At 38.8% G+C, this 12,168-nt stretch overlaps 1 protein-coding gene across 4 annotated transcripts in view; it reads left to right on the top strand.

Annotated features, from left to right (window-relative positions):
* The window catches only part of HLTF (helicase like transcription factor), a 71,822-nt gene continuing 59,854 nt past the window's right edge, over positions 201–12,168 (top strand). For 2 of the 4 annotated variants that reach the window (XM_003358605.5, XM_013991989.2), the window contains exons 1-3: positions 207–437; positions 1,595–1,802; positions 11,994–12,160. In XM_003358605.5, coding sequence (XP_003358653.2) covers positions 418–437; positions 1,595–1,802; positions 11,994–12,160 — 395 coding nt within the window. In that variant the 5' untranslated portion in view covers positions 207–417. Of the gene's footprint in view, positions 438–1,594; positions 1,803–11,993; positions 12,161–12,168 lie in introns of all 4 variants that reach the window. The other 2 variants (XM_013992040.2, XM_013992063.2) reach the window with 2 other exon arrangements.

Raw genomic sequence — 12,168 nt, 5'->3', positions numbered from 1 at the left:
CCGCCTGCTGGGGCCGCGTGGCTTTCCCGCGCGACTAGCTTGGGGTTGAGGGAGAACCCGGATGGAACCGCCCCTGCAGCGGGGACAGCCCCCCAAGTCTTTGAATCGCTGCGCGGGGCGGAGCTGCCCACCCCTCCGTGCCCTGATTGGTTCGTCTGCGTAAACTCCTCCTCGGGATTGGAGGTAGGCGGTGCCAGTCACAAAGCGTCACTTGTCTCTCAGATTGTTGCTGGAAGGGGTCGGCGTCGACGTCTGACTAGGCTCCCGGCGTCTCACCTTTCTGGAGTGCGCTCTTGCTCGCGGCTCTAGAAACCTGTCCCCGGCTTCTCGGCCGCGGGCCCTGGAAGGAGACTTATCGAGGCCGCTCGAGAACGATCCCGGGCGCCCAAGCGTTCCCCTCGTCACCCACCCAGCGCCATGTCCTGGATGTTTAAGAGGTGAAGGGGGCGGAGGGGGTTGGGCACCGGGGGTAACGGCCTGGCGGCGTCCCTAGATGAACCTGACCTTCCCCGCGTTTCCTTCGCGTTACCCGTGCGAGCTGTGCAGCCAGTGTTCGTCCTGCTGGCGGCTTTTAATAGCTGCGGGAGAAAGAAATGCACAGTTTTGACTGGCGAGGGGAGGCTCCTCAGGCGAATCTCATGCCAGGGCTTGGGGAAATTTCTGTCAAGGGCTGTAAGGGGGCCTGGCTCAAAGCCACACTCTTAGGCCGGGATTGTGACCTGCAAGACACTCATCAGATACCCACTGTGCCCTCGGCATTGTGCTCGGCAGAAAGGGCCGGATAAGACAGCCCGTATCCTCAAGGAGCTCACCGTTGATGTGCGTGCACAGACGTGCAAATATCTATCTGCAGGGGAGCCAGAAGCAGTATGCGCGACGTGCAAGCCAAGCGCTGGGGAAATAGCGTCAGTCCGTTCTTAGGATAATAGAAGCTTCCTGAAAGCCCCCTCTCCGGCTTCCTCTCTTCATTGTCCAAATTGGGTTACATACCCGTTCCAGAAACAGCTCTCCAATTATCTATGGGGGAATTGAGGTTACCCTTAAACCAAGGGAGGGGAGGCTTGATGTCAGCTTCCCATTGTGACATGGTTTGGATACCTGAATAAAATGCGGGGTCTCTTCGAGGAGAATTCACGTAATGGATGTTGGATGTATTACTTGTAAAGTTATAAATGGCTTCATGTATAGATAGTCCTTTATTTGCAAGTCTCTTCCAGCTCATTCTCTATTGAAATTTTGGCATATAATTATTTGCAGACATCACACACATTTTACTTTAAATAGGTGATCATCACTAGGAAAGAGGTTTGTGAACCCTTATTGGGGTTTTCACTTTGAGTACCTGTGGGCAGAAGAGACATTATTGAACAGGTAGGTAGGGTTTCTAGAAACCTGTACTCACTTTAATCCCTGCTTTAACCAGAGGAACTATATATATTAATCTTCATATAGCCCTTCCCACATGAGATTTAATTTTTTGAAATGAAGTGTGAGAAAACAATTGGCCTTTAAGTGTGGTATAGTCTTTGAGAAATATTTGGTTAAATATTGTATTGTTTTCCTGTTTTTTGTTTTTGTTTTGTTTTGTTTTAAGAGATCCTGTTTGGAAGTACTTGCAAACTGTCCAGTATGGAGTCCATGGAAATTTTCCACGCCTCTCATATCCAACTTTCTTTCCACGTTTTGAATTCCAAGATATTATTCCTCCAGATGACTTCCTAACGAGTGATGAAGAGCTAGATTCAGTTTTATTTGGTACTTTGAGAGGTCATGTAGTTGGACTACGCTATTACACAGGAGTAGTGAGTATAATATTAGATACTAAGTTTATATGATGTCATCTATTAATGTAGAAAATAAGAGTGAGAAGGTGATATGTGCAGTAAATATCTTAATTTAAGTAATTGAAATATATCTAGGGAAGAGATAACAAATACCTAATTACTTACATTCTTTTACATTTATATCATGGTCACAATATACAAAGCACTGTTTCCTGTATGGTCTCATTTGATCACTAGAGTGTCTCTGAGGTAGTAGGACATCTATTATCCCTTTCTAGAACTGAGTAAAGGTAGCTCAGGATGGTTAAATGATTTGCATAGAAAGTACAGATACTATGTGGTAAATTTGCAAAATAACTTCCAAGTCTCTTGCTTTCTCCTTTCCTATCCTTCAGCACATTTTTACATTTTAGTATTTTTAATGTAGGAAGTACTAGACAAGAGAATTGTCTACTTTTAGGTCTTTTTTTCCTTTCTATAGTAAAACTATTTCCAATTTTTCTTCCTGCGTTTATGTTTCTGTATCTCTGTTTTCTGCTCTGTGTATGTGAGAGAGAGAAAACAGAGACAAAGAGAAAGCAGTTGTCTTTGTTATGGTTGTCTAGTATGCTCTGTGTTATTTGGATGATATATCTACTTTTATTTTTATTTATTTATTTATTTATTTATTCGTCTTTTAGGGCACCTGCAGCATATGGTGGTTCCAGGCTAGGGGTCGAATGAGAGTTGTAGCTGCTGGCCTACTACACAGCCACAGCAAAGCCCAGATCGGAGCCACGTCTGCGACCTATGCCACAGTTCACAGCAGCGCCAGATCCTTAACCCACTGAATGAGGCTAGGGACTGAACCCGCAACCTCATGGTTCCTAGTCAGATTCATTTCCAGTGCACCACAACGAGAACTCCTACTTTTTTTTTTTAATTATGAAAAATTTCAAACATGCATAGAATTAGAATGATACAATGAATTTTCATATACTTATGATCCATATTCAGCAGTTAGACAAGTTTTTTGCACATTTGCTCATCACTTTCTTTTTCTTTGGTACTAAAAATTCCAGCTGCATCACTTTACAACATTTAAGTGTGTACCTAAAAAATTTAGAAATTTTCTTTCTCATTGTTATATTTAACAAAATAATACTAGTTTCTATTACACCTAATAACTAATCCATAATAACTTATCTTGATTGTTTACAAATGCCTTTTTATAATTAATTTTTTAAAAATCAGAACCAAAACAAGTTAATATCCCTTTGGTTGTTATGTTTCATAAGTCACCCTTTGTTTCACGTCATTGATTTATTGCAGAAACTGCATGTGTTGTTCTATGGGAAGTTGGACTTGTTAGTTCTTCTATTCCTCAATATTTTTCTTATGTTTAAGCTTCTCAAATCATTTTTTGATTGTCTGAAGCATGTTTTGAAGGAGACACCTTGCGAAAGAATTCTATGATCTAGATTTGTTTAGTGTTTTATTTTCCCATATTTTCTTTATAGTACTGCATTTCTCAGATTATTTTGTAATTGTCTGAAATGTGCTGAAATGTGGTGTCTAGGACATCCTTAGGAAGGAACACCATTTCCTGATTTTTTTAAATGTTCATAATTGGGATATTTATGCTTCAAGGGCAGTTAGGTTGAATATAAAATCCTTGACCCATGTTTTTTTCTCCATGATATCTTTTTTTTTTTGGTCTTTTTTGGGCTGCACCCATGGCATATGGAGGTTCCCAGGCTAAGGGTCATATCAGAGCTGTAGCCACTGGCCTATACCACAGCCACAGCAATGCTAGATCCAAGCCACATCTGCGACCTATACCACAGCTCACAGCAATGCCAGATCCTTTGCAGGGCCAGGGATCAAACCTGCATCCTCATGGATGCTAATCAGATTTGTTTCCCCTGAGCTACAATGGGAACTCCATCTCCATGATATGTTGATATTGTATAAAATATTGCTGGTGAAAATTCTGATGCCAATGTGATTCTCTCCTACATAAGTGAATCGGACTTACCTTGCTTGGATAACTGAAGATTATTTCGCTTATGTTGAAAGTCCAGTAGTTTCATTTGGTGATGTCTTAGTGTTGACTGTTCTGTAACTTAATTTTCTTCTATTTCAGAATTTAAAAATATAGTTGATTTACAGTATTGTGCCACTTTCTTCTGTGCAGCAAAGCAACTCAGTCATATGTGTATATACATTCTTTTTTAATATTCTTTTCCTTCATGGTCTATTCCAGGAGAATGGATATAGTTCTGTGTGCTATACAGTAGGACCTTTTTGTTTATTTCTTTCATATATATAGATAGATAGATAGAAGGGATTGAACTGGCATCCTCATGGATACTAGTCAAGTTTGTTGCCACTGAGCCGCAATGGGAACTCCCTGGGGTATTTTTTTTTTTTTTTTTTTTTTTTGTTGTTGTTGTTGTTGTTGCTGTTTCTTGGGCCGCTCCCGCGGCATATGGAGGTTCCCAGGCTAGGGGTCGAATTGGAGCTGTAGCCACCGGCCTACGCCAGAGCCACAGCAACGCGGGATCCGAGTCGCATCTGCAACCTACACCACAGCTCACGGCAACGCCGGATCGTTAACCCACTGAGCAAGGGCAGGGATCGAATCCGCAACCTCATGGTTGCTAGTCAGATTCGTTAACCACTGCGCCACGACGGGAACTCCAAATGGATATCCTTTCCTTTTTTTTTTTTTTTTTTTTTTTTGCATTTTAGGGCCACATCCGCAGCATATGAAGTTTCCCAGACTAGGGGTCAAATCGGAGCCACAGCCACAGCCACAACAGATCTGAGCGAGGTCAAGGATCGAACCCACAACCTCATGGTTCCAAGTCAGATTCGTTTCTACTGTGCCACAATGGGAACTCCTATTTCTTTCATATATATAGATAGATAGATAGAAGGGATTGAACTGGCATCCTCATGGATACTAGTCAGGTTTGTTGCCACTGAGCCACAATGGGAACTCCCTGGGGTATTTTTTTTATCATCATCTATGTTCATTGATTTTTATGTTCCGTTATTCCATTTTCCTTAGGTCCATTTTATTTCGTTTTTGGATTCTTGATTTGAACACTTAATTTTAATTTTAATAAAAGCTTTTTATCTTGTAAACATTCTTCCAATGTAAACATTGGGTATATCTCCTAAATTTTGTTACATGGTATTGGCATTGTTCATTTTTTAACATTTTAGAAGTGTTTTCAATTTGCTCATGTTTAAATTTTTTATTTCTTTACCCATCAAAGTCTTTTTTTATGATAAAGTAGATTATTTTCTATTCTAAGAATACAGTTATAATTAGTTCTAATTCTACTTGTCATCTTAATCTTTTTTTTTTTAACATGTCCTTTTTTGTCTTGTACTTGGATCATGTTTTTATAGTCTCCATATTTTGCCCTCCGTTTTTGGTTATATATTTTCTGGAATTTGCATAATCTGGTTTAAAGAGATCATGTTATAAGCAGTGGCACAGGGGCAGGGGGCCAGTGGAGAACAGAGCTATGTCTGGGGTTATCTTATGATGCAGCAAGTTAATGATCCAGCATTGTCACTGCAGCAGCTCAGGTCATTGCTGTGGCATGAGTTCTATCCCTGGCCTGGGAACTTCCACATGTTGCAGGCACAGCCAAAAGACAAAAAAAAAAAAAAAAAAAAAAAAAAAGATGAGGACAGAGCTATGTGTCACAGAATATCCTCAAAGAGTTAGAGAGGAATATTTAATGTTCTGGTTGGTAAGGCCTTTAGTCTCTTGGGTCAGTAGACATGCTGGGAGAGGTTTAAAGCAGCTTTTTGGTTTATTTTTCAGGCAGTTAAAAAATTGAGGCAATTCATACACCATAAAATTTACCATTTTTAATTGTACAATTCAGTGTTTTCTTAAAGATATTCACAAGATTGCAAAACCCATTGTCTAGTTCCAGAACATTTTCATCATTTGCAAAAACCCTGTCTACAGTAGTAATCAGTGCATGTTGCTCCTTGCCCTTAACCTATGGCATCCATTAATTTATAACCGTTCTACAGTAGGTTTCTATGGATTTACCTACTTTAGCCATTTCATATAAATGGAATCTTACAATGTGTCCCTTGGGTTTGGCCTTCATTACTTCTTTCTTTTCTGTTAAATGTTTTCTAGTGTACCGCAATAGTTCCCTCGTAATTTCTTTTACTATGTATTTTGTTATATATGTACTGTATATATTATATATTATACATTTTGTTTTCTTAGTAATTGCCCTGGGAATTACAATTAACATCTTAATTCATAAGAATCTAGTTTGGATTAGCGCCAAACTATTTCTTAATCTCAATTATTTATAAAAAATTTGCTTTTAGATAGTTCCATTGTTTTCCTCCCCACTCCTTTGTGCTGTTGTCATATAGATTAATTCTATTTTCTATATGTTGTATGTTCATCAACATAGATATATAATGATTGTTTTATATCCTTTTAGGTTAGATAGGAAGAAAAAGTTACAACCAAAAGTTTCATACTGTGCTCTTTATTTCTTTTTTTAAAAATTTCTTTATGTAGATTCAAGTTAACTGTTTAGTGCCTTTGATTTCAGCCTGAAGGTCTGCTTTTAATATTTCTTGTAGGGCAGGTTGGCTAGTGATAGATTCACTCTGTTTCTGTTAATCTGGGAGTATCTTAATTTCTTTTTTATCTTTGAATGATAGTTATGCAAGATGTAGAATTCTTAGTTGAAATTTCTTTCATTTAGCACTTTGAAAATTATCCTACTGTATTCTTGCTTTCATGGTTTATGATGAGAAATCAGATATTAGTTTTTGTGTGTGTGTCTTTTTTTTTGGTCTTTCTAGGGCCACACTTGAGGCATATGGAGGTTCCCAGGCTAGGGGTCTAATCGGAGCTATAGCTTCTGGCCTGTGCCACAGCAACACCAGGTCCAAGCCACATCTGCGACCTACACCACAGCTCACGGCAATGCTGCATCCTTAACCCACTGAGTAAGGCCAGGGATTGAACCTGAAACCTTTTGGTTCCTAGTCGGATTCCTTTCAGCTGTGCCATGACGGGAACTCCCAGATGTTAATCTTAGTGAGAATCCCTGTATGAATTCTGTTTCTTCAGTGTTCTTTCCACAGTTCGATTCTGATGTGTTTGGGTTTGAATCTCTGAGTTTTTTTTAACTTGGAGTTTGATAAGCTCCTTAAATATGTAGATTGATTTTTTTTCATTAAATTTTTGAAGTTTTCAGCTATTATTTCTTCTAATGTTCTCTCTACCTCCTTTTATCCTTTCCTTCTGAGATTCTCATTATGTGTATGTTGGTATCCTTGCTGTCATTCCACAGGACTGGTTGATGTTACTTCATTTTTTTTTTTCTTTTTCTGTTTTGGCTCCCCCTAGGCATATGGAGTTTCCAGGCTGGGGATCAGATCCGAGCCACAGTTGCAGTCTGTGCTGCAGCTGCAGCAACACCAGATCCTTTAACCCATTGTGCCAGGCTGGGAATCAAACTTGCATCCCAGCACTCCAGAGATGCTGCCAATTCCATTGCAACACAGTGGGAAATCCCTTTCATTCTTTTTTCTTTCTGATCCTCACTCTTTAAATGTTCTTCAGAGGTGGTAGTGTCAGTTTATCTATCTTAAACTTCATTGATTGATTCTTCTGCCTGCTCATATCTGCTGTTTGAGCCTCTCTAGTGAATTTTAGACTTTGGTTAACTTTGTACTTTATTGACTCCAGAATTTCTATTTGATGAGACAGTTTTCATTCTTTCCTTTATTTTTAAATTTTTAAAATTTTATTTATTTATTTGGCTTAATAGGAGCACAGCTGCAGCATATGGAAGTTCCCAGGCTAGGGACTGAATCGGAGCCACAGCTGCCAGCCTACACCACAGTCACAGCAACAAGGGATCTGAGCTGCATCTGCAACCTATACCACAACTCATAGCTACACTGGATCCCTGATCCTTTAGTTTTTTAGATATGGTTTGCTTTAGATTTTTGAACATACTTAAATTTAGAACTTGAAATTTTTCTTGTAAGTCAAACATCTGTGCTTCCTTAGGGATAGATGATTGATAGCTTACTTCTTCCATGCATGAACTGTACTTTCTTGTTTCTTTGCATTTCTTTTTGTTGTTGTTGTTAAAAAGTTGACTAACTTAAAATTTTTTTTTTTATTGAAGTGTAACTGATTTACAATGTTCCTTCAATTTCCGCTGTACAGCAAAGTGACCCAGTCATACGTATATATACATTCTTTTCTTACACTGTCTTCCATTATGTTCTAACCCAAGAGACTGGACATAGTTCCTTGTGCTGTATAGGAGGACCCCATTGCTTATCCATTCTAAATGTAATAGTTTGCATCTACCAACCCCAGAACTCCCCAGCCATCCTACTCCCTCCTCCCTTCCCCTGGCAACCACAAGTCTGCTCTCCAGTGCTGTGATCTGTTTCTGTTTTGTAAACAGGATCATTTGTGCCATATTATATTCCACATGTAGGTGATATCATATGGTATTTGTCTTTGTCTTTCTGACTTACTTAGTATGAGAATCTAGTTGCATCCTTGTTGCAGCAGATGGCATTATTTTGTTCTTTTTTATGGCTGAGTAGTATTCCAATGTATATCTCTGTACCATATCTTCTTTATCCATTCATCTGTTGATAGACATTTAGGTTGTTTCCATGTCTGGGCTATTGTGCATAGTTCTGCAGTGAGCATAGGAGTGCATGTATCTTTTTGAATGAATGTCTTGTCTGGATATATGTCCAGGAATAGGATTGCTGTATCATATGGTAGTTCTACATTTAGTTTTCTGAGGAACTGCCATACTGTTTTCCATAGTGGTTGTACCAATTTACATTTCCACCAACAGTTCAGGAGGGTTCCCTTTTCTCCACACCCTCTCCAGCTTTTGTTTTTGTAGATTTAATGATAGCCATTCTGATGGCTGTGAGGTGGTACCTCATTATAGTTATGGTTTCCGTTTCTCTAGTATTTTTTCATGTGCTTATTGGCCATACATATGTCTTCTTTGGAGAATTGTCTATTTGGTCTTCTGCCCATTTTTTGAATGGGTTGTTTGTTTTTTTTGCTGTTGAGTTGTTATATATTTTGGAGATTAGGCCCTTGTCTGTTGCATCATTTGCAAAGATTTTCTCCCATTCTATGGGTTGTCTTTTCATTTTTTTAATGGTTTCTTTTGCTGTGCAGAAGCTTTTGAATTTAATTTGGTCGCATTTGTTTATTTTTATTTTTATTGTGCTTATTCTGGGAGGTGGATCAGATAGAGTGTTGCTGTGATTTATGTCAAAGAGCATTCTGCCTATGTTTTCCTCTAGGATTTTTATAGTATCTGGCCTTGCATTTAGGTCTTTAATCCATTTTGAGTTTATTTTTATATATGGTATTAGAGAATGTTCTAATTTCATTCTTTTACATGTGGCTGTGCAGTTTTCCCAGTACCACTTATTGAAGAGACTGTCTTTCCTCCACTGTTTGTTCTTACCTCCTGTGTCAGAGATTAGTTGACCATAGTTGACTTAATAATGTGGCAGCTCTAGAAATCAGATTCTTTTTTTTTTTAATTTTAACAAAATTTTTTTTCTACCCAAAAGCATAATCGAGATTGTCAGTTTATTTTTGTTTTTTAAAAAATTATAGTTGATTTATAGTGTGTGTTAATTTCTGCTGCACAGCATAGTGATCTGGTTTTACACACACACACACGCACACGCACATGCACATGTTCTTTTTCTCATACTATCTTCCATCGTGTTCTACCCTCTTCCATCATTGTTCCTTTCTTTCCAAGGTTTGTTGTTGTTGATTTTGCTAATTGTTGTTTGTTTAGTAACTTTTCTAAATTAACCTTGTAAAGTCCATTCTTTTTTGTTTGTTTTTTGGTCATGCCAGCGGCATACAGAAATTCTGGGGCTGGGATTGAACCCATACCATAGTTGAGCCACAGTAGTGACAATGCCAGATCTTTAACCTGCTGTACCACCAAAGGAACTCCTAAAATCTATTCTTTTTTTTTTTTGGTCTGGCTACTGATGTCTATATTTGGTTAGCTTAGTGGCCAGCTAATGACTGTACTAGAGCCAGTAAGTTTTCCATTCTTTACTTGAGAGGATCTGTGTGCATTTGGGGCACTCTTTCAAGACAGGTAGTTGACAACTCTCCCTTAACCTTTATTTCCTGTCTGTTCAGAGCCTCAAGTTCAGCCAGAGGTGAAAACTTAAGGCCTTCTCACGTCCTTTCCTGAGTGTACACACAGCCCTGGGCATGCATATAACCCTGTGCTTACATTTGCCCTTCTAGATTCCCAAGAATATGTTGGAGCTTTTCAAAGCCCCTTTGGCCATCTTTTCTCCAGCTTTTCCTTTTAAGCCCTTATTGTTTTGTTTGCCTTAGCTATTACTCACTGCCTATAAAATTGTTTTTGACAAACACCCACCTAAGGGAGAAGGTTTTTTGTATTGGGTAAGCTCACAGGTCAAATAGAAATACTTTATAGGTGGGGTTCCTCTAGGAAACCACTATAGTGACAAATAGTGGCAAAATGACAATTCAGTAGGAATGAATTTTGAAAGATTTTGCTCCAGTGTGCTTCCTCTGATAACTGCCAGGCTGTACCAAGAATTCCAGGTTGTTTTATTCATTAATTCATTCATTTGTTTATTTACTTATTTAATTTTGGCTGTGCCTGCAGCGTGTGGAAGTTCCCGGACCAGGAATTGAACCCGTGTCACAGCAGTGACAACACCAAATCCTTAACCTGTTGAGCTACTAGGGGACTCCAGCAGGTTGTTATTTTTAAAAGCTATTGTGTAGCCAAGAGCTAGATAGGACTGAGGCAATGATACTTAGCTATTTTCTTGAATTAAGACTACCCAGGGGAGTCCCATTGTAGTTCAAGGACCGGATGTTGTCTCTATGAGGATTCAGGTTCAATCCTTGGCCTTGCTCAGTGGGTTAAGGATCTGGCAATGCCACAAGCTGAAGCCTAGGTTGCAGAGGCGGCTTGGATCCGCTGTTGCTGTGGCCCTGGCATAGGCCTCAGCTGCTGCTCCAGTTTGACCTCTAGCCTGGGAACTTCCATATGCTGCAGGTATGGTCATAAAAAGAAGGAAAAAGAAAGTCTGGGTTTCTGCAATTCTTTGGTTAGTTTCCAGACTTCTGAAAAAGTTGATTCTGACAATTTTTGCCAGTTTTTTCATTGCTTTTATGGAAGAGAAAATTTTTGGAAGCCTTTACTCTTCACTTTCAGTTATGTCACCCTTAGGCAGTTTTTAATCAAATGGAATTAGATAATGATATGAGTTGAAGGCTGGATGGGTTTTCTTATTCCTGTTCCATTCCAACTTATAATTAATGCCTTTTTACCCTTTACAGATTCTGGAGAATTTAGGCTTAGGAACCAGCCTGCCTGGGTTCAGATCCTAGCTCTGCTACTTCATTAGCTTTATGACTTTGGTCAAGTTACTTAACTTTTCTGTCCTTTAGTGTCCTCATTTGTAAAATGGAGATAATAGTACCTACCAATAGAGTTATGACAATCTTTAATAGTCTATCTATGTAATATGCTTAGAATAATGTTTGGCACATGGCAAGCTCAAGAGATTACCTGTTTTCAGAAGTTATAATGTTGAAAATTTTAAATAGTATGAATCTCTTAGTTTTGATTGTATCTTCTATATTACCAAGGATTTTTAACTTACCAATGAACGTAACCTGGAAAATACTATAAAAAAATCATAGTAGGAGTTCCCTTCGTGGCTCAGCAGTTAACGAACACAACTAGGATCCATGAGGATGTGCTTTCAATCCCTGGCCTCCCTCAATGGGTTAAGGATCTGGCATGGCCGTGAGCTGTGCTGTAGGTTGCAGATATAGCTCATATCCTGTGTTGCTGTGGCGGAGGCATAGGCTGGCATTTGTAGCTCTGATTTGACCCCTAGCCTGGGAACCTTCATATGCTGTGGATGCGGCCCTAAAAAAAAAAAGGCCAAAAAAAAAGAATCATAAGATATATTCTTTAATATTTCTATAGAAATTGGAGTCCAAGAAAATGTACATTTCCTATATGTGGTGTTATTCATTAAGCATTAAAAATGAATGAAAATCCCAGATAAAGTATGAAGAAAACTGTCATTATATGTTTATTATTTATAATAATATCTGCTTATTATTTTTATTAGGTTAATAATAATGAAATGGTTGCATTACAACGAGAGCCTAATAACCCCTATGATAAGAATGCAATTAAAGTAAACAATGTGAATGGAAATCAGGTTGGCCATTTAAAGAAAGATCTTGCAGCTGCTTTGGCCTATATCATGGACAACAAATTGGCACAAGTTGAAGGGTAATGAG

The sequence above is a fragment of the Sus scrofa genome, chromosome 13 (assembly GCF_000003025.6).
Source record: "Sus scrofa isolate TJ Tabasco breed Duroc chromosome 13, Sscrofa11.1, whole genome shotgun sequence".
NCBI lineage: Eukaryota > Metazoa > Chordata > Mammalia > Artiodactyla > Suidae > Sus > Sus scrofa.
The sequence above is the reverse complement of the archived record's forward strand: the minus strand, read 5'-3'. Positions and strand labels throughout refer to the sequence as shown.